Consider the following 23,758-nt stretch of genomic DNA (forward strand, 5'->3'; position numbering starts at 1 on the left):
GGGATGCTGGGTGTGAAAAGTGGTTTCTTTTTCTCTTTCGTATTGCTTCACGCACATAGGAATCTGTGCTGTAAATTCCAGTGAAAAAGTTAGTTTCCGGTAAAGAAGAAAGTTGGAAAAACAAAAGACAAACATTCACCGTTCAATTTAATTTTATGTTTTGTTTATTTGCCGTTGAAATGGTGTGAAGAACAAACAGAAGAAAGGCATTACTGCAAAGCCACGTGCACGTGAGCGAATGTTGTGTGAGTGCCAAAGCGTTAGTATACGGGCACAACGATTCAATGTGTTGGTGTGTGTGTGTGTACAAGAAAATGCGTGCAAAAGATGCGTTCCTAACCGGCGTGATAACATTACAAATGAGATGTGAAAATTTGTATTGTTTTTTTCGAAATATTAATTTTTTTATCTTTATAATAAAAAAAAATCACACGTTTGAGAACAACATTATAATGCCTCACTGTTTGCAGTGTGTCCGCGCGTTAAGAATTGCATTCTGAGTGTGTTGTTGTCCAGCCTTGTGAAATATTGATTTTCTTTTATGTTATTTTTAATTCTCTGATGCATGTCGTTTACACGCCGCAGTTGCAGTTTTCGGTGTACGTTTTGTGCATGACGGTGTCCGTGTGGCTGTATCGAAATGCATTCGGATGGCAGAAGTGTATGCGTGTTTTGATCGTTCAATGTGCAATCTGCATGACAATTAATAATTAAATATTAAATTAATTTTTTTTGGACTACGAAACATTTGATTGGAAATTGAAGAGTTACAAGAATTTGTGTAGAATTTTTAAAACAATTATTATGGCTGGATTAAGCCAAATAAGCTCAACAAATGAATAAACAGTTGCAAACGAAGGAGATAAGAGTGTTGAACTTAAGTTACAGTGAAAATTCCTTAAACATTTGCGAGTTTTCCCCGACGAGAAGAGAAATTAATTTAAGAAATGTATAAAGCTATATTAATTTCTAAATGTTGAATTTTTTTTCTAAGTAGTTGTGAAAGAATTGCAGTTTAATCGTTAAGTTAAACATCGTCATCTGATAATCAAGTTTTGGATAAACAATTTGTGCAGTGTTGGTTCTGTTGGATTGTCATTCCACTCAGAACGAGCGTATTGAAGTGTTTGTCTCTTCTGTAGCTCATATATCGAGCGAAATTAAAGAATTCTAATAGCTGTTGTGGTTCGCATAAACCTTGTCTGTACAAACTTAAGCGAGCAAAATTTTCAAACGTTGTGTGTTTTCGTGTAATGGTAGTATTGCTGGACGCAAACAGTATCAACTACAAGATGATGGTAAGTTTTGTTAAATATTTTATCTGATATCGTCAATAAAATATTAAATTTTATTTTTTTTATTAAAATAGTACGTATTGCAACGAACGTTTTGCTTTGCCAACGTCCCATTTTGCGGTACATATGGAATTATAAATATAGTATTTCACGTAAGACACTTTCTTTTATTTTATTGCGTGCCATACGCTTCGTTGCACTTCCGTTAATAATAACTTCGAATCGTAATCAATGTTGAGTGAGATTACCGCTACAACATGCTAGCAACAAACGGTGAACTTAAAACTGTTTTTTTTTCCTGTGGAAATTCTATCTCTTGTTGTTTTCCTCACGATGTCTTTTGCTTGAAGTGAAGTTTAGCTGAGGAAAAAAGGGAAGAATGTGCTAACGAAAACAACAATGCGTACACAGCATAACACAACAACCAAATCCGCAACATTGGTACACTTTTTACAATGTTTTGTTTTCTCCTTAGAAATTCCCTTAAATCCGGACGATGAAAGTAAGGGCCAACCACTTCCGCAAACGATTTTTCTTCTTTCGCGCATCGGGGTTGGTGGTGCCAGAGGAAAACCAGTGTTTCATGGAAAATTTGGAAATTTATCTTTATCTTTCTCTTTCTCTCTCTCTCTCTCTCTCTCTGTCTCATCCCGAACGAAATACTATTTTGATATTGCGTTCCTGGTCTCTTTGCGCCAGTGCAGCCAGCGATGAAGCGTGGTCGGTATTCTGTGAAAAGCCGTATTTTTGTGATTGAAGAAGAAAATCCCCAACAACTTCCATCATGGTGGCGGTGGTCCTGCCTGGAGGGAAATTCTTTACCTTTTTTTTGCTTTACGATGTTATGTTTCGCGCTGCATAACGACACCGAAACGGCCCGTTTTACTTCATATCGTTTGCACGGTGGATGACACTTTTGGGGCCGGGCAGTGAGCAACCGAGACCTTCGGTGGCTGGCAGTGGTGGGTGAACTAAACTTTTAACAAGTTCCAGTACAAATTATTCTGCACCGGAATACCGATCGCGTGTATTTTTTTCTCCTCTTTCTTTCGTTTGGTATTTTCATCCAATTCGAAATCAAATTTGAATTCACCGAATCGATCGGTAAAAGTTTTGTCTGCTTTTGGTTGGGTTGTTATTTACGGTATTTGTAAATTTGATTTAAATCTTGCCCATGCCGGGTTTTCTGAATGATACGAATGGTATATTTGCAATAACGTGTTTCCGGTGAACTGTACCCCGGTCATTATGTGCAGTTAGGCACGTAAAAGTTTTGTTAAATAATTTTTAGAAGGATTGAAAAACAAATATCGGACTTTTCGGAAAAGAAAGTTGTTTTTCTTTACATGATGGGTAGTTAATATTACTTCGATTTTATTCTTGAAATCCCATTGAATCTCATCGATAAAAATATTAGCTACCAAAAACCTATCAAGATTCCTTTTCATACAAACGAGAGCGAATGCTCCCGCATTTTCAAGTTCATTTTGCGTATAACTTATCGCCATTTTGTCATTTTGACTCATTTTTGAACTACAGTGGAACGCCGATTATCCGTGCTTGATCGGAACTCAGCCCTTACCGAATAAGCGAATGTCACGGATAATAGGCACTACTCTTTTTATTGATAAATATTAGTGTTTAGTATGTGAAGGGTGGACTTTTTTCTAAAGCTAGCTAAAGTTAGTTTTCTTCGGTACACTTTGCAAAATAAATCTGTTGTATTTGGTCAAGCTCGAGCAGATTTTATCATTCCGCATTGAGGCTTTTATTTACCATCATCACCGGTTTCCAGTTCATATGTCCATTCGCTTTTGGAGCTGTCATTTCCAAGCAGCACGGATAATGGGACAGCCGAATAAAATATGGCCGGATAATCGGCGCTCCACTGTATTTGATAAGAAAATGAGCACAAAAGATACTAATTCATTTTTGAACTTTATGTTTACTGTTTTTGTAATAAGTATTTCACTTTCATGACCCTTTCAACGAAATTTTATAATGCAGCATTTATAACATATCCAGACAAAAGATCAAGCTCAACAAAAACGAAGAAAAACAGTCTCCAACAGACTTGCAAGTGCTCTGAAGACGAAAGAAAAACACAAAATTTTTCTTAAATTTTATCACACTTGATGATTTCCTTCCCTCCACATTTACAGTGTCGCCTTCTAATGGGGAAATGTTGTACTACAATCGTCCACTGTCCACGTCCGACAAAGCTGGTCGTCCTTTGTTGCTGGCAGGAAAGCGACGAGACAGACGAAGATTTTGCGAAGACGGGCAAACGACGGTTTTGGGAATTCGCTTAAAACTTGACGATGGTGTGGTATTTGATTGGAAATTTATGATAGCTTTCTTACCATGATGCTGGCCAGAGTTCAGCCGAGTTCAGCTGCGCGAGGTCATCGGTTTCATCGATTCTCAGTTCCGTTTCGTTGCATGCTGCAATGGCATGTGAACCTGACCGAAAAGCGGTACTATTCGCTTTATCATCGTACCTCGTGCTCACCCGAGATAGAACATCTAACAAATTTAACAAAAACAAGAATTAATTACGTTATGTGTAAGAGAGTCGTATCATGGAAGGAAACTTTGCAACACTGTTTGACACGTACCTTCCGTTCTTTTTGGTCGCTCGTGTTGTCACAGCATTGGTCGGTGTACAGTATAAACCGACGGGAAATTTTCTAATTGCATCCTGCTGCCTGGTAAAACTAAACTCCCTTTAAAAGCCGACCCCAAACCGTTGCGCTTTTGCAACGAAGTTTGGCGGAAGCAAAACTAATGTCAAACATATGTCTCCCCCTATTCGTTGTGGCGCGATGTATCCTGCACCGGTGTATATATGTATGCGCTGGCGTTAGGCAAACTTTCCCGGTCACCCCAATTAGTGTATTCAAATTTTTGTTCTAAACCCTCCTCCGCCCCCCACGGCCTCCGCCCGCGTTTCCCGCACGTGCCCGGCGCAAGTTTAGAAAGTTGCATAAACTTAATTTTCTTTTCGCCCGAAACACAATTATAACAAAATTCGTGTGTACATAAATTTTCGGTTCGGTTCGGAACTGGGGGAACGGGATGTGTGACCCTGGTGCGCTCGGGTTCTCTCATTAGACCTGCACATAAAACATTTGCATCGTCAAACGGAACGAGTGTGTGGCTAGCGCCGAGGATCGACGGACGGTTCAATCTCCCAGGTGGCCGAGGTTTGGCCCTGAATCGAAACGGAACGCGGACCGCAGGGTGTACTGTATATGTAGCGCGCGCGTGCTGCTACACTTGTCGGATGAATAATCTATGCTGGGACCGTTTTGTTTTCCTTTCCCTTCATGTGTGAGTGTTTGTATCTCAGCGTTATTCTCGAACGTGAATAAGTTCTAACCAGGCGCGTGTTCGGTCGTGTCCACCGGGTGAAGCATACTTTCTTTCGCTGGAATCGTTTCACTGGTGTGCCACCCTTATAGACACGCCGCCAGGAAAAGAGATCATGGTTTATTTGTCAATGCAGCAGCCAGCACGAACCTCACCCTGTGTAGAGCATATTTACAAGCGTGTTTTTTGTCCATTGCCCCAAGTGGGACGGTACCGAGCTAATAGAAGATGGTAGAAAATGCATATTGAAGGCACAGGAATTGCATAATACATCATGCTCGGTTCGGTCCACCCATTGGGACACGCTAGGACGATGCGCGTCACCGTCACGATCATGGAGACCATGCTGACGTTCGGCAGTAACACAAATGATGCTAATGTTGCACCCGCTACTGACGAAGTTGTCTGTGCGGCTGTGCATCGTTAGCTTCGCACTGCATCGACCTGGGGCTTATTGTGTTGTGGCGCTGGTCCTTACAATCGGTCCGAGGGTCAACAGTGAAACTTCATCGCAGCTTGATGTTCGATCGCCATTTCAAAGCACACATGGGGCATGATTATCTCTCCGTGGCATCCCAGGTGGTCCATCCAAAACTTGTGTTACAGGTGTGATGGAAAATTTGACACATTTGTTTAAATTTTGAAACATTTTAAGATGTGATTGGCAAGAAATTTTTAATATATTTATCGCGGTTGAGTATTTTTTGTTTATGTAATTTGTTCAGTGAAGTTATTGATCCAATCCTTCAAGTTGAACATCACTGGTGAAGAAGGGTGGTTTGCGTGGGGAAGAGACGGTTTTCGTTAAATTTAATACCCACGTGCTGTCCTACAAACCCGTCGTCGATGGCTTTTCGCTCGTTGGACAATGCATTTTTGATGTTTCCAATCAAAATTACTGTTCATTATTAATCATGGTAACCGGAACGGGTAGGATGCTGTTCTTGGATATTGGCCGTTCGAATATACGCTAGCTATCAGTTGTTTGAAATTTTCATCAGGGATTCAGGGGCCTTCCGTCAATTTGGAAGATTTTTATTGAAGACCAAGGGTGTGGAACCCAAGGAAGCGTGGGGATGATGATGGTGGTAGTGATGACATTTATGATGGCGTTTGTCTAGGGCAGTGGTCGGCAAACTTATTAAATAAAAGAATGAAAAAATTGATATCAAACATGATGTGTTCAAAGGTCAGAGTAAATCGTTTACTTAATTTAAAATTATGCTCTTTTCTTATCAAATCTTTCCAAGTTAACGAGTTAGAAGAACTTTAAGTTCGCATTCTCAACTATAAAATGAACAATATGTACTACTCCCCGTAGCAAGGACTGACTTCCCGGCTACGTGATATGTATAAGTCTAGTATGCAAAAAATGGCCGCAAAGATCTTAGAGGTCTTTAAGCCAAGAAAAGAGAGAGAGAGATAGTGGGACGGATATTTTTGAACTTTTATCAAGCTTTACGCGTGCTCTAAGATTTGTCGTCCAACAAACTGTTAAGGGACGTCAAATCGTAATAAAGAGAGGAAAAATATCAAACCATCAAACTATACATAACCAGCAAGCCATACAAAACCAACAATAAAGCGCGCTCAAATATAATTGCCATTGCCTAAATTTGTTAGACTGTTCGTTTTAAATAAAATTCAGTTAAAGTGATGCACACTCGAGAGCTTGTGTCCAGTTCATTTCTGCTACAACAATTTGTTCGGTTTTTACAACCAAGATGCAAGTATGGAAGATGTGCTTACGACATGTTCGACGGCGATTACAGAAAAAAAACAAATTGATTTGTATGACGACAGTTGTACGATCATGTTTTACAGGATTTTACACAATACAGCCTTTCGTTGTATACGACAAATCCCAGAGCAGCGCCCAAGAGCCGAATGCAATTGATGAGATCACACATTGCCGAGCACTGATCTAGTAGATGATTTTGGAGTTTGAATTGCAGTGAATTGGTGATTAAAGATGGAAAACCTCATCTTGCAGCATAAATTGATGATTTTTGCAAACTTCGTATGTATTTTTAGGTCGGAAAATGGATCGGATGTATTGTTAAAACATCTTCTATTCAATCAAAATTGATGTCCTTGAAACTGTCTGCCTTACTTTTCCATCCGAATGTGCACTACATTAGTGTGTATTTCGTTAGTACAATCACAAATGAAAAAGCAATCCACTTCAGTACCATATGGCCAACAATTTTCCGTAATGGGGCACGGCAAGCACACACAAAAATAGCAATATTTAACTTGCCTTGAATTTGCCTTTTTTTACCATCCATCCATAACCCGTTTTTTTCCTGCTCACTATTAGCGTGTCTGTGTTTTCCTAATGCAAATGCGATGCAAATCGTGCACATTCGGGGTACGTTAGTTTAGTTTTTTTTTTGTTTTGGTTTTGATCCTTCAACTGCTGTTCAACTGTTGGCCAGCTGTAATATGGTTATCTCTATTGCATTTACCACCTATGCAAACTGCGTCGAATATCGGTAATATTGCTGGAAAAAGATTCTGTTTCCCTTTACCAGAGTTGGTTCATGGACGTAGTGCAAAAAAAAACTTATGTAAATGGGGAAATAAAAATATTCCCCTTCAAAATGGCCGTGCACTGACTGTAAGTTTGGTTGCAAAACATTTTCATGTGCGCGGCCCAGCACGAGGGTAAGTTGAGATTGCATTTTGATAGTGGGACAAACATTAAAATACACTTTGAGTAACAGGATATAATAACAAACCATATTTTGTACGGTCACTTACTGGCGATTCACTAAATGGCTGGAATGCGTTCGGATTCGTAGATGGTGATCGTAATTTTGGGAAATTTTTTTTTAACACCAATTGTTTTCCGTTCACACGGATAGAAATAAAATTTCATTACGGGCTATTGATTTCAGTTTCGTTCGAATTTTTCTTTTCATATCTTTTTGGCTATCGCCGATTATTTACGATTTAAATTTATCGATTCGATGATTTGTGGCGAATGCTTCAGGTGGACAAAAAAAAAGCGGAATGAGTTAAAAAGAAGGAAAAAAAGCAGCAAAACCAAGCTTCAACTGATTGCAAAATTATTATGCTAACGAAATGCTATTGATGTGGTGGAAGTACGGTGAGCCCATTATACGGCCAACTGTTTGCATCCTTAGTGCGACAGCAACATTCCACATCGATAGGCGGAAAATCCTTGGGCTGTATTGATGACCGGTTGGAGGTAATAGTGAAACGGAAATGAGGGAAAGCTTAATTCATTTTTCCAAAAATATCCTGTACTAGGTACACTTCTGGCTCATGTGTACGCTTTCGCTACACCTTCGCGGATGGGTCTTTATTTCCACTCTATTTCACACGCCTATTTTAAAAATCATTTCACCTAGCTGTCGTGTACCAAAACCATGATTTTTTTTTGTTATTGATTGAGTTGAATATAAATAGTCACACGGATCAGTATGTGGTCCATCATGTAAAGGAATGGTTGGTTAAAACATATTTTTTAACCTGAATTTTGTAAAAGGATATTAAAAATTTATTTGCTGCATTTCTCATCTGTTCTAATTAAAAAGTTTTTTTTTATTCATAAAGAACGGCCTGGCCGTATTACTTAATTAAATAGTTTTTATTCTCAGGAAAAGTTGTCAGTAGACTATTTCGCTTGAATTTACTATAAATCAGAGCATCAATTTTATAGAGATGTTTATCCATGAATGAATTCTCCATGTTGTGTGTGTGTTTGAATACTCAGACGTATTTTAAATGGTTCGTAATATAAAATTTTATTTGAAATCAGCCTAATTAATAACAGTGATAGCAAATTAAAAAACCATGTTTTGCTACTTGGCCGTTCCTAAGGAAACGAAAAAAATATATACAATCAATCGAAAAATGTAAAAAAATGCTCTGATAAATATTTAAATAAATATTCTAAATATACTAAATATTTAAATATTACAATTACTAAATATTTAAATTTTCGGGAAAAAAATCCCGAAAAACCAATCGATGGAATGCAGAAAAAAATTGATCAAGTTATAAAAAGAAGTTATTTTGTAAACCTGAACTATAGCTTACGAACTAGTCGATCAATAGCTTGCATCATTTTCTGACTAAAGATAACCTGTGCTGCATCAAGTCGGGAAGAGCGTGTTTTACCTTCGAAGCCGAACGATCGCGATTTGAAAAATCAAAATCCGCTTTTATCTACCCAACACCAAGGTAACGCTAGAAAAGCAGCCATTGTTGTGGTGGAAAGTTGAGCCTTTGGTTGTACCTTTTTCCTGTTTTTTTTTGCAAACAAACGACCATTCTTCCGTCCCTGGCTAGGTTGGATACTTTTCTCGGTATTTTGATTCCTGGTTTGAATTTTTTTATATGAAGCTATTTTTCACTCACCACCATTCATCAATTGTTTGGTGCATGGTTGGATGTAACAGACAAGGCTGGGGGAGGCGAAGGGTAAAATGAAAGAGTTTGCTGTTGGTTTTTAACCCATCGTTTGCCAGGAATCGTTGTCGTGCACTGGTCAATCGATGGGCGATCCGTATGGACAGACTTTTGGGTCCAGCATCCAACCCAGGTGTCGGTTGTGTTCATCGTGTCGGTGGTACCTCGTTTGATCTTTGGCTGCTTCTGTCAACGGTTACGTAATGGTGGTTGTTGTGGCCATTGGGAGGTTGTTGTCATGTGTTGCACGAAACGATGACGTATTGTGGATGTTACAAACCGTTGTTCGTTGGATGGCGTCGTTTTTTTTTGGTGTAATATGTGCTTCTGTAGGGGGGTTTTTTTTAGCTGGAAAACTAATCTGTCGGAAGTACAAGTGAACTTCTATGGTTACTTCCGGTGCCGAGCATACCCATTGGCTTGTGAACTAGAACCGAAGTGAGTTATAGTGAGTGAAAGCTGAATGAGCGATAGTCAAGGAAAGGAAATGGTTGACTTTTCTTATGTCTGCATGCAATGGATGCTTTAGGTTTTAGTAGAAATGGTGCTTTAAGAAGTTAACTATTCTTCACGGACTTTATTATTCATCATTAAAGAATTAATTTAGGTAATTTCGAACAGATTTTTCTCGAAACATTGCTAACTTGTTTGATAATAAATATTGTTCAATCCACCTTTTCCAGGAAATTTATTGCGAATATTTGATGGTATTGGCATTTCTATAGAATTCTCAAACATTAAAATACTCGATAACAAATTACATCCACCTTCCCCAAAAATTGTTACGAATGTGCCGCACAATAAATGAACAATCAACATCATCACCGGTATCACTTTGGTTGGCGTGATGAAGATTACATTGTACGAACGAGTGGCCTTTTTGTGTTGGAAAAGCTTCGGATACATGCGCTTACGATAGTAGTGATTTTTCTTGTTCGTACCAACGTTTCCCATTACCCGCCCATTCGCGAACTGTTCCTTCCCATGCAGGATTATGGAAATTTAGCAAATGAAGCGTTGTGCCTCTTTGTCGATGCGAGAGTTCGTCGCGAAATCCCATTTGGGTGACCTCATTTTCATTTCAATTTGCTAGATATGCTGCCTGCAAAGCTAAATTGAAACGAGCCATTTGCCGGGGAGACGACGCCTGGTGCTTCTGTTGCTGCCCGCCAATCATGTAAAATGTAAATGGTGTAAGAAAAATGCAAAACCCCCCAAGAGAGGGAATGGTAATGGAGAAAACGCAAAGCTATCGATAAGCATGATTTTGTTTATTTGTGTATTGTAAGAAGGCATGTAAGAGGGAAATTCTGCGAACTGTTTTTGTGGATTTGATTTGAAGCGACAATAATACCTTGAAACGTAGTGATCTTCAGAAGATATTTTGTGTAAAACAATAAGTTGATAGACTTTAACATTTATTAGAATATTTTTGACACTAAGAAATTATGACTCACTGCCTTCACTCATTATGGAGCGAAGATTATTACAAAAACTAGCAATTTCAGTACATCCCCGTTCTGGGACGCATGAACCTCCAATTCTTGAACCATTCACAAGGAACACGTAAACTGAACCGCTTGTCATATTCGCTTTCAGTCATCTCCTAGCCTAACAATATATCATTCGTTCCTAGGGAAGCGTATCGTGGCAACGGTCTTGTTTAACTTCTGGTCGGCTGCGACAACAATGGGATATTAATTCTAATTTACACCACTCCTAACGGCAAACTGATCCAAGAACCGATTCAACCCGGCCACGGATGTTTGCGCTTAATTGAATGATCAATCGGTACACTTCGAAGCGTCTGTGTCCGCGCCCGATACAGCCGTTGGTAACAATGCAGGAGGTATGATTTAATATCGATCGTTAACGGACGAACCAAGGACTAATCTACAAAATTGTATCGATTTAGTTCCAGTGCTTCACATAGTGCGGGAGCTATTCTTGGGTTTTCTATATCTTGCTGAACTATAGGGAAAGATGCATACTCAACAAAATTTCTTCTTGGAAATCTTCTATATCTGGATATCTTCTTGGAAATAGTTTAGTCATAGATATTAGCAAAAGAAAACTTACGAATTTTCCAAAACTTCACTTCACTTAAAATAGTTATCATAACCGTTGTAATAACAGAACGTGGAATCATAATCCCAACCATCAACCAAATTCACCACAAATGATACGATAAAATCTATGAATGTAAACAGATGTCACAAAGAAATTGTAGGTGTCACTTTGCGCAATGAATTTACCAAAATGGATATAATGCAACTTCTCGAAGAATTCTACTTACATCACCACTATTCCTATTCTTATTTACATTCGTTTTCTTCCAATATGTGCGTTGTAGTGTACCCGGGTTTACAAATATTGACCACAAACTCAATAAAACGCTATGCTCACCATTTCTGAATGTCCACAGGGCCAAACGTACCCGGTTTTCTCGTCTGAGCCAGTGATGGTTTGATTAATGGACTCAGGCGTGTGCCAACTAGTGATTTCGAGACGCTGGGCGAACGATGAAGACTGATTGATCGATGTAGTCCGTCCCGATGTTATAAGCACATTCTTAGAACGAATTTGTCTACTGTTTTTTTTTACTTCTTTCTCCATCGTGCTGAAACAAATCAATACTGCGTTCCACTCATTCCTCTCCCCTGTGGTCCTCTATCCGCAAGTGGTGTTCCAATAAATTTGCATAATTCGGTGTCAAATTGTGACAGCTTTTTCTTGACACCTTCGTTGGGGGTGGCAAACCGGTGAGATGGAATAACGAAAAGAGATTGTTTTGTTTTCTGTTTTCTGTTTTCATGAGCCACTCCTTCGGGAGTAATTTCGTCCATTTAGGATGTGTGTCGACACCTGGACGCGATCTGGACGTTATGCTAATGTCTGTATGCTGTATTTTTCTTCCATTCTCCAGGCACCAGGCACCTGGACGTTTGGTGGAGTTTTTGGAGAAGGTTTTTGAACGAAAACCAAAACAAAACTTATCTCCAAAACTTTATCTAGTTGGATTGTCTATTTTGTTGGTGTTACTATTGGTTCTCCTAGAAGCGCCAGTGAAGATACTTGATGATCTGCTAATGCTCACCATCAACATAAGCATCTTAGAGATCTGCTAGATTAGTATTTCTCTAAACGGCTTTTAGGGGGTATGGAAGTAAGAGAAATAAAAGTAGAAAAATTTGCTCGTTTTGTGTGTGTGTGTGTGTTTGTTTCGCTAGAAGCGTTCAAATCCATCCAGGGTTGGGAATATACGCTCGGCGGAGAGGTTGCTAACACCTTTGAGGTCGATTAAAATAATCGTTCCCGATTGACGCTTGGTACCGATGGGAAGCACAGTTGGTTTGGGTCTCTTTTTTTTGCACGCCTCCGTCGCCGATGTCATGTTGACAGGCTTCGTCATATCAATCCACCCACATCTCATCTGAGCTGGATGGAATTCTCGCGAGGGACGCCATGATGATGACATGCTGATGGTGCCCCGATTTAGCGCAAAGTCACTCGGGATCGTTGACACCTTGCGTAGTGATGCAATCGGATCGAATTTCTTAGCTTTTTCAGAGTGTTTTTTTTTGCTAGTTAATTATACTAAATTGAGGGGGACCTTTAGCGAATGTTTGAAATTTAAGACATGAAGAGAATTAAATATGTATTTAATGTGCACTTATTATAATATTACCAAGGCTCCAGACATTCTGGTTCGAATTTTAAACGTCAGGAAATTGTGATGTTTTCAATTAAAAGACACACTGAGTTGTAGATATTTTTATCGCCAATCTTATTAAGAGGGCACGACCCTAAATCTCTCACTTGACGTAGTCCTTGGTAATGAATTTGCTTGTAATGGTCTGCTTTCGCTAGACGTAAGGATATATCAAATTAAACGATTGAGTTTCGTAAAGATGCTACGATAAACGTAGAACTCAAAGATAGCGACCGCCAGTAAACACGTAAATTTTCCCCAAGAGGCACACCACGCCGTGCGGGGAAATTTAAAACAAAATAAAAACCCCAAATCCAGTGCTCCGCATTTGGCAGGTTTAAAGGGAAACGGTAGAGCAGTGAGATGGTTTTAAGACCCGGCGATTTTCCACAACTAACACACACACGCGCACATATATTTCTCCACCCCTCCTCTAGCTCGCAGGGAAAACAAGGGATCGCACGCGTAATCGTGGCGCATATTTTATGATGACCTTTTATCGACGCTAATAAAAATCAAATTAAAAACAAACAACCCCACCGTGGCTTAGCTTGTTTTGGCATTTTTTTCGTTTAGATTTTTTGCTCGTCTTTTCCCCAAAAGGTAGAGGAGAACCGTCTTGTGCCTTAAGGTCGGTGTGTCGGTAGGATATTTTTGTGGTGCCTTGATTTTTTTGTGTCCATTATTTTGTTTGCCCACTGGGTGGAAGTTTTTGCGCGAGTTACGATCCCATTCTGGAAGCTTTCTTGGTGGGGTGAGACAGCTGATGTATGCATGTGACCGAATGAGCCCTCCCCCCCCCCGGTTAAAGAGTCCTTGAAGGAGGTTTTACGAGCATTATGTGCTGTATGTATGTGTCCAACAGTAACCGGGAGCTCTGGCTGGTTTAGCTACGCCTAATATGGGAAGTAGGGGGGTCATATTTTAGATTTAGTTTGTGAAGAAATCACCAACACCAGTGCTGCGTTATTGCTTTATTTCTTAGTGTGCTTCCGTAGTAGAAAAAGTAGCAAAAACGCTAGGTTTTTGGAGGAGACAGTGTTATGCTTTTTCCCTGCTTTCCACACTATTAAAGTGATCGAAACATGGTTCTTTTGACGGTCGGTACGTTTGTTGTTGGTAACGTGAAACGGCTAAGCAAAACAAACCAATTCCTCTATGTGAGGCTTGAAGTTGTTACATTCTTGTCAGGCTTACCGATCTTGGCGGTAGTAAAAAAACAAGAGCAAACTAAAAAGAGAGCGTTCGGTTGAGTGAATTATTTTGCTGATAAATTATCGTAAATATTGAAGAAGGAATAAATTCCGAAATTCTGACGGCCAGAATAAAGTACAGAACGAACACAGGGATGTTGTGCCGCGACTCGGACCCAAACATGGTGGCCATTTTCGTCTGCTGTGTAGTGGAGTTCGTGCAGAACGGAATTGTGGGACTTCACAGCACCACCAAACAAGCGAAAGAGGTGAATCGTAAAACTTTCAACAAGCTTGCTTCCCTTCTCCATTCGGAACAAGACGCGAATTTCGTCCTTTAGCCAAATGAAACCCATCGTTGCAAAGGGGACGATTATGGCTAGAACCAAATGAGTCTCTTTAGCGTTTCATTCAGTTTTGCATTTCATATGTTAGCCATATTGAAACACTAAAGTTCAGCGACTGGCAAGTGGTACTGGTTCCGTTTTTTTTTGGTGGTTAATATTTGTGGTCGGTTCGCTTCGGTGACCGGATATTGAATTTTGTGGTCTATGATTCACAAGAGGGAATGACCGTTTTACTATTGGAGAGAACTTTAGATTTTTACTATTTTGCATGGAGTGTTTGTACGAGTATGTGGTTCAAACTATTTCCAGTCTCAACATCGCTCGAAGCTGAAACTAGAATCATAGAAAGCAGAAACGAGTAAGAGTCCTTGTTGGAGATAATATTTTACTGTGAACCAAACCAAGCTACACACGGTGGCTGGAAACTTTCGAAACACGTAGCGAAAAAACGGGAGAAAAAATAAGCATAAATACGCTGGCTATATAAGGAACGATGTTTTCCTTCTGAGTACTTCTCAGAATTATGATTAGTATACAAGGACAATTCTTCGCAGTGGAGTGAAGCTCCACAATGCGTTTGTGATTGAAATCACAAGTAGGGATTGTATGAAAAATTCTGCAAAATTATGCATAACAAGATCGCGTAAAGATAACAACACAGATGGGTAGAAACGCTGCAGAATAGAAATGCACATTGTGCTGGGATGTGTTGTAATATCGCGTGTTGCATTCCACAACTCGTGGAATGTTTCGCTACCGCTGAAGGGAACATTCGTTTCCAAAGCGCTGGAGACACTGTTTGGCTGTCGATGCTATGGTATCATTACAGACATTCTCTGTCCCATTCTAAGGACATCATAAATAAGTTTGATTTAAGTTCGTCTGCTGGTTCTCACATGTACGCGGGTACTATGGATTTCGTAGCTCAGACATGCAACGGTCGTTTAAGCCTTGGGATCTTTCAACTTTATTCCTTCATCGACCTCTCAATCGAGCAATAGGGTGTGGAGTGAAGAAGCAGAAATAGTTTGAGAATAGTTACAGAAATCAGACACTCTGTACGTGTGTTGAAAGCGCATGCTTGATCTAGGGAATTGGTGGTGTAACCCTACCACCCTTGCCATGTTTGCCATGCCATCCCTTTGAATTAGATTTATTTTAATGGCAATAATCGTACAATGGTGAGGCTCGTTTGGATTGGAGGAGATTTTGATGTCATTGGAACCATTTTATTATACAATTCGCTAGACAAACATTCGAGAATAATGTATTGCCCATTTAAAATATCGTAGATATGGAAAAAAATGGTTACTTTATTTATTGTTTGATACCGTTTTTACGGTACGTATATCCCTTACTTTTGGCTGCAGGAGATCATGTGACAGTGTATTCTAGCTGTTAAATGTCTAATTTAATATTAAGTAGTATAAATAATTTTCTTTAAGTATCATACAAAAAATAGATGAATGCAATTATTTTCTGGTATTAAAAGGTAGATGAATGTTTCGAATGTTGAAAGATAACACATTTGAAGTTATATAATCGTGTATATATATTTTTTTGTAAATAACTTAAATACTCAATACTTAATTTAATTTTTAAAAGATTTTTTTTTTGTTATGTTGATACAATGTCCTGCATTCCCATAACCCAATTTTCTAACGACAAAGACTTCAATTACATACCAACGAGCAAACTTCACACACCAAAAAGCATCCGTTGCCGGCGCCGGTCGGGTTATTGTTGTAACGCCGTTAAAATGGAAGTGCTTGCATGTAATGTTTCGTAAATATTTAATACCAACAGCTCTTAAGTGCGTCCATTTACTTACATTTCATTTTCTTTGTGCTCTCTTTCACAGGTAAGTGAACCGACGCGCAGTGCGAGCGCGTGGCAAACTGCAATCCATACCATTCTTGGGCACTTGGTTCTCCTCCCGGTCGAGAACGGTCGGTGAGTTACACCGTATCTGCGGCACACATGCCCACCCACAGTTGTGTTGTGTTCCGCGACAATCGTCCTAAATGGAACGCAACGAAGTCATTAAAATTCTCTCCGGCGCGTGTTACTCGCGGGCACAACACAACACCGTAAAACCCGGTGACCGTGGGGGGTGGGTGCGAACAACATTGTCACCAATGCGGTTCCGGTAGTAGTAGTGCCAGTTAGAAATCACGTGCAATCTCACGGTGTTATTGTACTGCACTTACAAACGGTTACGGTGCGAAGAGACACGGTTGGGCTGTTTCGTTTGTACACGGCAAACCATCCGACGACTTAGTTGGCACTTCGTTTTGAAGTGCGAACATTTCGCAGAAATTGCCATTTGCTGCTAGTACGACCATTTGCAAATGGTGAAGATGTTGATGAGGATGGTGGTGATGATGGCGATCACCACGCAATCACTGGGTGTCACTTGCTTCGTAATCGTTATCGCGGGTGTAAAATAGCTGCAGTTCGCGTTGGTTGTGGTGCATGCATTCTTACGCGTTGTTTTACTTTCCCGTTCATTTTCATTTTTGTGACGGCTTCCAGCTCACTTAGCATACCTTGCTTGGTAATTATTCGATATGCTATCTGCCCCAAAGGGAAGAAACTATTGTTGAGTAACGTCATTTTGAACAACTTTTTTTTCCTTTTCCATCTGGTTCCACTGTTAGACTATTTCTTTATAAAGATAGAAAAAGATAGATAGAGAGAGAAAGAGAGAGAGAGAGCTTTGTGTGTTTTAAAATTCATCTTCAATAGTGCAAACGGGATTCTATAAGGCGAACTCACTAGTGCCATCTACAACTCTTCTACATCCAGTAACTTCGTAATGGTTGTGGTTGATATCTCGTAACAAGGAACCCAGTGTCCCAAGAAGCATACCACTCCCGCTTTTGCATAATCCCATTGCGAAGCATCTGAAGCGTTAATGTGTTTTGCCTGCCACTGTGTGATGAGTTTTTGTGGTGCCCATGTTTCCCGCATAGTCCGGCCCGAAGAAGTCACTTAGCCGAGGATGAGGGAAGCATCAGGACCTCAAGAAAGTTTGTGCACAGGAAAAGGAAAATTAGACAACTTCTTTACGCCAACCGGGTGAAACTTTGTGCTACCGGTGCAGGCACCAGAAGTCGGACATACGCGGGGAACTGTTTCGGTATGCTTCATCGCGCACAAATCCTCCCGGCCAGCATCTTTCCTTTCTGCTGGCCAACGACAAGTGCTCCGGCTTAGTTACGCTTCAGTGAGCGCGCTCTAAGTTGTCAGCGGCAATGTTTCTATCAGGGGTTTTTTTTGTTGGGGCTTCACATTTCCTGGCCATCGTACGTCAGCGTCCCGGCAGAAGGCACAAGTTTGGTCCGTGCCCTTCCGCACCGGCCACTAAGGCCATTGTGGCAGGGTTGGATGTAGGTTTGTTGTTGCCATGGTTGGTTTTTTTTTGATGTTGCTTTTTTGTTCTTACCAAACGCGTTCTCGCCTCGGACCTGCCCCCGATACGCTACGTGGCACATAATTAACAGTGTAATTATCTTATGAAATATTTGTTCTGATAATGAAACAAGCTAATTATGCTATAGCGATAGCTGGCTGTGGTCGCCTGTTCTTCGCCACAACAGCGAGAGCAAAATGGAAAGTGAGCAGACGGATGAGAAAGTGTTATCAATGGTCGCCATTAGATGAGGGTTTTCGCGGAAATGTGCACTATCTTAATCGGTCCACCTCTACCGAGGAAAACAAACAAACAAACACATCTTACGGTCTGTAAGGTCGTCTACACTCGTTATCGCTCGTGTGTTAGTTATATCGTTTGCAATTTTCAATGCGCAGTGACATTTTTCGTGTACTGTTTTTGTTGTTGTATGAGCTTTTCCTTTCTACACAGCGATGTGTGATAAATCTTGCTGTCTTATGGTAGGCGAACGAGCGAATGGTGTGAACGGTGGTGGAAAGCTAATTTTCAGGATATATGAATGATTTATGATACGGAGGGTGAGACCTATCTCACATAATTGCAATGATAAATGTTTATTTTTTGGGGGCCTGCGAATGCTTGTTATTCCAGCACTGTATTTCTTGGGTGTTGTGAACTTCGCTGAATGTTAGTACCTACTAATCCTTGCTGCTGTACTATATTTCTGTGTAGAATGTTTTGCTTTCATTCCTAGAAAACTGTTCGAAAGTTGTCTTCAGTTTTGTTGGTTTTTTTTTGTGTATGATTTTAGCACACCAAGCACATACGTAACGATCTCGATGCAAACCGACTCTAGCCGTTCGAGGCGCTGCAAACAGCAACATTTCTCATTATTGAGGCAACTAACAGCATCCGAACCAATTAACTATGGCTGTAGAAAAGCCTGTATCCGTACGTGTGCTTGATTCCTTGAAGCAGTTGGCCTTTTAGGTTGGGCAACATTTGGTAGGTTATTAACATTTTTATTGGCAATTTCGCCGTTACTTGTACTGTCGATTGCTACAGCAATCGTACTGCTTTAGATGTATTTTTTTGTTTGTTTGTATGGTTCATTTTTATTTGCACTTGTGTGAAGTAGGTCGTGAGATTTTTGTTGGTTATATTACAACTTCAAAGAAAATAAAATGTGCTTTTTCTTCTTGTATCGAATAATGAAAAGCAATGTTGAACATAACGTAATAAAGTGAGGAACAGTAGCAGAATTGTGTTACCATACGTTAGAGTCATCCAAAAATCATCCAAAATTGTTATGGAATCGCGTGCCATTGATATGGAATGTCAAATGAACGGCTTGTGTACATATTGAAGAATTGAAGAGTTGAGATATAAAATAATTTTTTGACCCTGTACATCACACGTCATTTTATTTGTGGAGTATAATAATGAAACTTGTTTGACTTATTTATGAGAAGTGTTATTTTATTATAAATAACTTCATGGAATTACAATTTACAGTATATTGTAGAGTACAATATTGAAGAGTACATTTAATCACAAGGTTTTAGTTTTTTTTAATCTTAAATTTCTTAGAACTAGTTAAAGTTTAATTCTTTTTTTTTACTTTTTGCCCTACATCAATAAGAGTAGTTTACTGAAATGTGTATAAATTTCTCTAACGAAACCAAAAACATTTTGATGAAATCACGAGGCTGGTTTGAAGGGTTGATGCAACGAAACGGTTATGCTTCGCACTGGGAAAAGGTTTTTGGAAATGATCCTTTATTTATCCTGCCTAACGGGGGAGAAAATGCGATGGTAAAAGGTTTTTTTTGTTGCGGTCATGATGTCGGTCGAAGATTTTTTTCTTCTATTTCTTACCCTGTCCAAGCCTTTGAAGCTATTTCCGCGTTGTTGGTGAACATATCGATGGCTTGCTAGTATATCTGTATGTTGTACGTTTTTTCCTTCTTATTAAAGGAACGAGTACGATTAACAGCAAGCGAACCTTCGGAAATAGGCTGACCCAACATTCAGGATTTATGCGGGTTCGTCGGGTAGTGTGTGTGCCATATTGGGTTTCAGTCGGAGTTCCCTCCACAAGGAAGTTTATGGTGGAAGCTGTTGGTGTTACTAAAGCCAATGCAATTGGCTTCTCGATCGATTTTATGCTTCCGCATGCTTCTACTCTTGCCAGTAAGTTGTGGTCAGTACTGCACAGCTAAAATAAAAAACAACATCAAACCATTCCTTCTTTTAAGAGGGTATTCGGACAAGGGTGAAAATCGTTTCATATGTATGTTACCTTGCTTTAGCGCCAGCATAGATTTGATGATAGGTAGCCAACAGTTGGTAAAACGATTGTGCATCGTTTTGCTAAATATTTTCTACCCGTGATAGAAATCTTGGTCAAAATTGAAGATGATTGTGTAGGATACTGTACGTGGATAGTAAGCAGATTGCGTTGGAAATGAACGTTTGTGGTGCATTCAAGCGTGCGGCTGACTTTGGTATGGCTGCCAACATGAGCATGAGAAATGTTTTACAATTTGTATACAATTTGAAATGATTGTAACTTCTGGAAAACTCGTAATAGCTTCGATATAATGAAAAAGATCAACAGATTTCTTGCAACTTCCACTTTCCAGCGCATGGTTGCTCTAGCATTTTCAAATCCAACGCCAGCAAAATGTACCTTCATTTGTGTATTAACCGTAAAAAGATAATCTAGTGTTTGTACACTGACGTACCAGTTTCCACAATTTTCCTTACCTTTGCGTCTGTACACAAAATCAATAGCGCTTCCTGATTCATCGTTGGAAAAACTTGTTCTACGCAGATCGAGAAACTGTTGGAAGAAAGCTCCCAAATGGATCTTTACTTCGTGGTAGTGATGATGCTGGCATTTGATTATTTCCCTTCGCCCCAAAATCGAACGCTAATCGACTGGAAACGGAAAATGTTCAGCAGCCACTCTTGTGCAACCCGTTTTCTGGGGCAATTTGGTAAGGAACCGCGTAACCGAACATACCGTCCCGTTTTCTAGCTCTAGGCGCATTCACTGACAAAAAAAGGGATTCCTGCCGAATTGATGGTGAAATGAACGTTTGCCTTACCATCTTTGGGGTTTTGCTTTTTGGTTGGGAGGAAATTTAGAAAACTCGTAGAAAAATCACATGCCAGAGAGAGCGTCCGTGTGCGGCTTGCTTTCGATCATTAACAGCGTAATTTTTCGACGAGCAATTAAAATTCAAATGTTCTCTCCCGCAAAAGGCCATTCGGCAACGCCGCCATGCTGTTTGCTCCAGTTGTTTGATTCAATTACATTTAACGGGTGCTGAAATTTGGTGGATGTTAATAGCTGTGACCGTAGCATGATTGTAAAGTGCTGTGTTTGAACGATCTGAGAAAGTCTAATTAAGCATTGTTGTGTTTTGTGGAAATATGGTTTTGTATTTTGAGGGAATATTATTGATTTCCGTCTAGTTTAGCGAACTAGACCGCGCTCACCGTCTTGGTTGTCGCAAGATCGGTCGTCTAAATTATCCAGAATTTTCAGGCTAACACCACGAAAGCCTATAAAGACTTTACGAGCTGCGAGTAATTCAAGTTACATGAGTAGAGCTCGTTTTGATAACTGCTCTTCAAATGTTCTTCTACATATGCAGGGTCAAAAATGCTTCTTAGCATTTTCCTTTCTAACATGGCGCAATTCGACAATTTTGGGCAAACTTCATGTATGCTTACAACACGCCTCTGTAAGTATTGAGCTTTTTTAAAAAAATTCATAATCCCAGTCGACCACCACGACTAATTGGAAAGATTCCTGAGAGTGTAGAATGACCGATTGGTAGGTCAGTATTATTGTTGTCGGTACATACCTTTGATTGGGGAAATTTTGAATGACTTCAAATTTGGATGACTCCAATCATCCCTGATCGCTAGTGATATCATCAATTATGTTGGCGTTTTGTTTCGTTAATCTTCAACTTGAGGTTTTCCATTGCTTGTTGGATCCTGTGATAAGCATTCGTTACGTAGAAGACTTGTGAAACTATGATGTCTACGACAGCAGCGTATGTCAAGATCTGAATCCTGTTGGCGCAGATCATTGGCGAGTATCAACGGATCTTTAATGTTTTTCATTTGCCAACACCTTGCATGTGAAGTTGGGGATTGTTATTCTAGCATAGTCGGTTGAGCTAGGGTGGAACTCCAAAAGAGCTTATAAGATTAAGATACAATGTAATGCATACGGCAACTTAGCGTAAATTATTCTATATCGACGAGCTTATCTCTCTCTCTCTCTCTCTCTCTCTCTCTCTTCGTGGTTTAACGACCTCTAAGGTCACACGCCGGCCATTTCTGGCTTACTAGGCTTATTTTTACCAGGTAGACTTACTTATTTACTCATATTACCAGGTAGACGTATAGTCAGTCTTTGCTACGGATGGACGGTCCGGATGGGATTCGATCCCCGCTCGTGCCGTGTGGACCGGCGCCGTCTATCACAGGCACCAATGGTCCGCCCCTTATTGACGAGGTTATTCGACACATATTAACGAACATGACAAAAATATAAAATTTTAAAATATTCAACGAGTTTTTTTATTTCCACTGATCTTTACTTCAGCATGTTTTTATTTCAAGTGTTAGAAGTATTCCGTTTTGTTCACAAATCTAAACGATTTGTCTTTTCTTCTTCAGAAACGGTTTGAACACAAACATGGTTTTTTCCCGACAAGAATATAGTTGATATCCTTATTACTATATCTACTCACGTCCTTAGAATTTTGCTGCTGTTCATAATATCCCTCATATGCCGCTTTTTTTGAAACAAAACTTAATGCATCCCTATCCTACAGAAGTTTTTTTTTACTTCTGTGATTGTTCTTTCTGCCGCGCCAGATCCGACATCACTCTTCCTAATCTTGTCAACGGTTTGGTTGCAAACACAGATGTAAAGCAGAATGCATTTTGCGCCGTCCCAATTTAGCGTCCCTATAATCTGCATCGTAATCCACCATTCCCCATACGCTCACGGGATTGCATAAATTCGAGCTTTTTTTCTTTTAGGGCAGCAATGGTGCACCGGTAGTGCAATTTTTATCATCCCATCGTTCGGTATCCATGATGGAAAGCTTTTAAGGGAAAGCCCCGGTTGGACATTTCACCAAAGCGCAAAGGGATAGCGATACGAATCTCCGCTACGTGACATGGAATTGCAATTGCATTCTAGACAAACTCACACATACCAGTAGACCATCGAGCTCGTGTTTGGTGAATCAATCCTTTAGTAAAGAAAGTGAGTGTTCTTTTACTATTCGTGCTGGGTTAGGTTTGCTGTTAAAATATTTCCTCGACTCGGCTGCATTTTATCGCCGAAGGGACAGAAGGGATTTGTCGTTTTGCTTGCCTCGCCTTCCCCTTTTAGTGATGTTAAGGGAAAGCCGGTTAGTTTGGTGGATTTTGCTTCCCACTAAAACTGTTAAGGGATGCTGGTGATGAAGCCTACTCCGTTTGGTCCAAGTCCAAAAAAAATCCAAGGTCTTCGATGGATATCCGGTTGCAATGAATGTGAACTGTGCACTGGTGACGAGCTACCCACGACAAACGGTTTACTACTGGTAAAAAAGGTGTAGGAAAATTGCGATTAATAATGAAGCATGGATGAAAAAGTACATTTCAATTACCGAATGTAATGTTTACCTTTGCAATTTACACAGCGTTGGTGCTGTTGATGTTGAAATATGAACGATAACGAATTTTTAATATTTTTCGTCCACGTTTTGTTATAATTGTTTCCTCATTTTTTGTTGTATGTGCATAACAGTTTATTCCAACCCAAGCACGTCCGAATGTCGGTTTATATAGATTGGGCTAATTTTTAAAAAGATAATAAACATTTAGGAAGAATCTTTTTGTTTGAGTATAATATTAATGCAAAATAGTGTCTTCCCAAGCAAAAAATAAAACCTTTTTATCTCCAAATTCGTGACATGAAA

General features: G+C 39.8%; 1 protein-coding gene across 6 annotated transcripts in view; it reads left to right on the forward strand.

Annotated features, from left to right (window-relative positions):
* The window catches only part of LOC125767140 (protein alan shepard), a 195,725-nt gene that overhangs the window by 25,619 nt on the left and 146,348 nt on the right, over window positions 1–23,758 (forward strand). Inside the window, exon 1 of one of the 6 annotated variants that reach the window (XM_049433435.1) lies at window positions 1,066–1,298. The exons of the other annotated variants lie outside the window; for them this stretch is intronic. Within the exon in view, the coding sequence (XP_049289392.1) occupies window positions 1,254–1,298 (45 nt within the window). The 5' untranslated portion in view covers window positions 1,066–1,253. Of the gene's footprint in view, window positions 1–1,065; window positions 1,299–23,758 lie in introns of those variants that run through there. 6 annotated transcript variants of the gene reach the window in all.

This window comes from Anopheles funestus, chromosome 3RL (genome assembly GCF_943734845.2).
Source record: "Anopheles funestus chromosome 3RL, idAnoFuneDA-416_04, whole genome shotgun sequence".
In the NCBI taxonomy this organism is placed as follows: Eukaryota; Metazoa; Arthropoda; class Insecta; order Diptera; family Culicidae; genus Anopheles; species Anopheles funestus.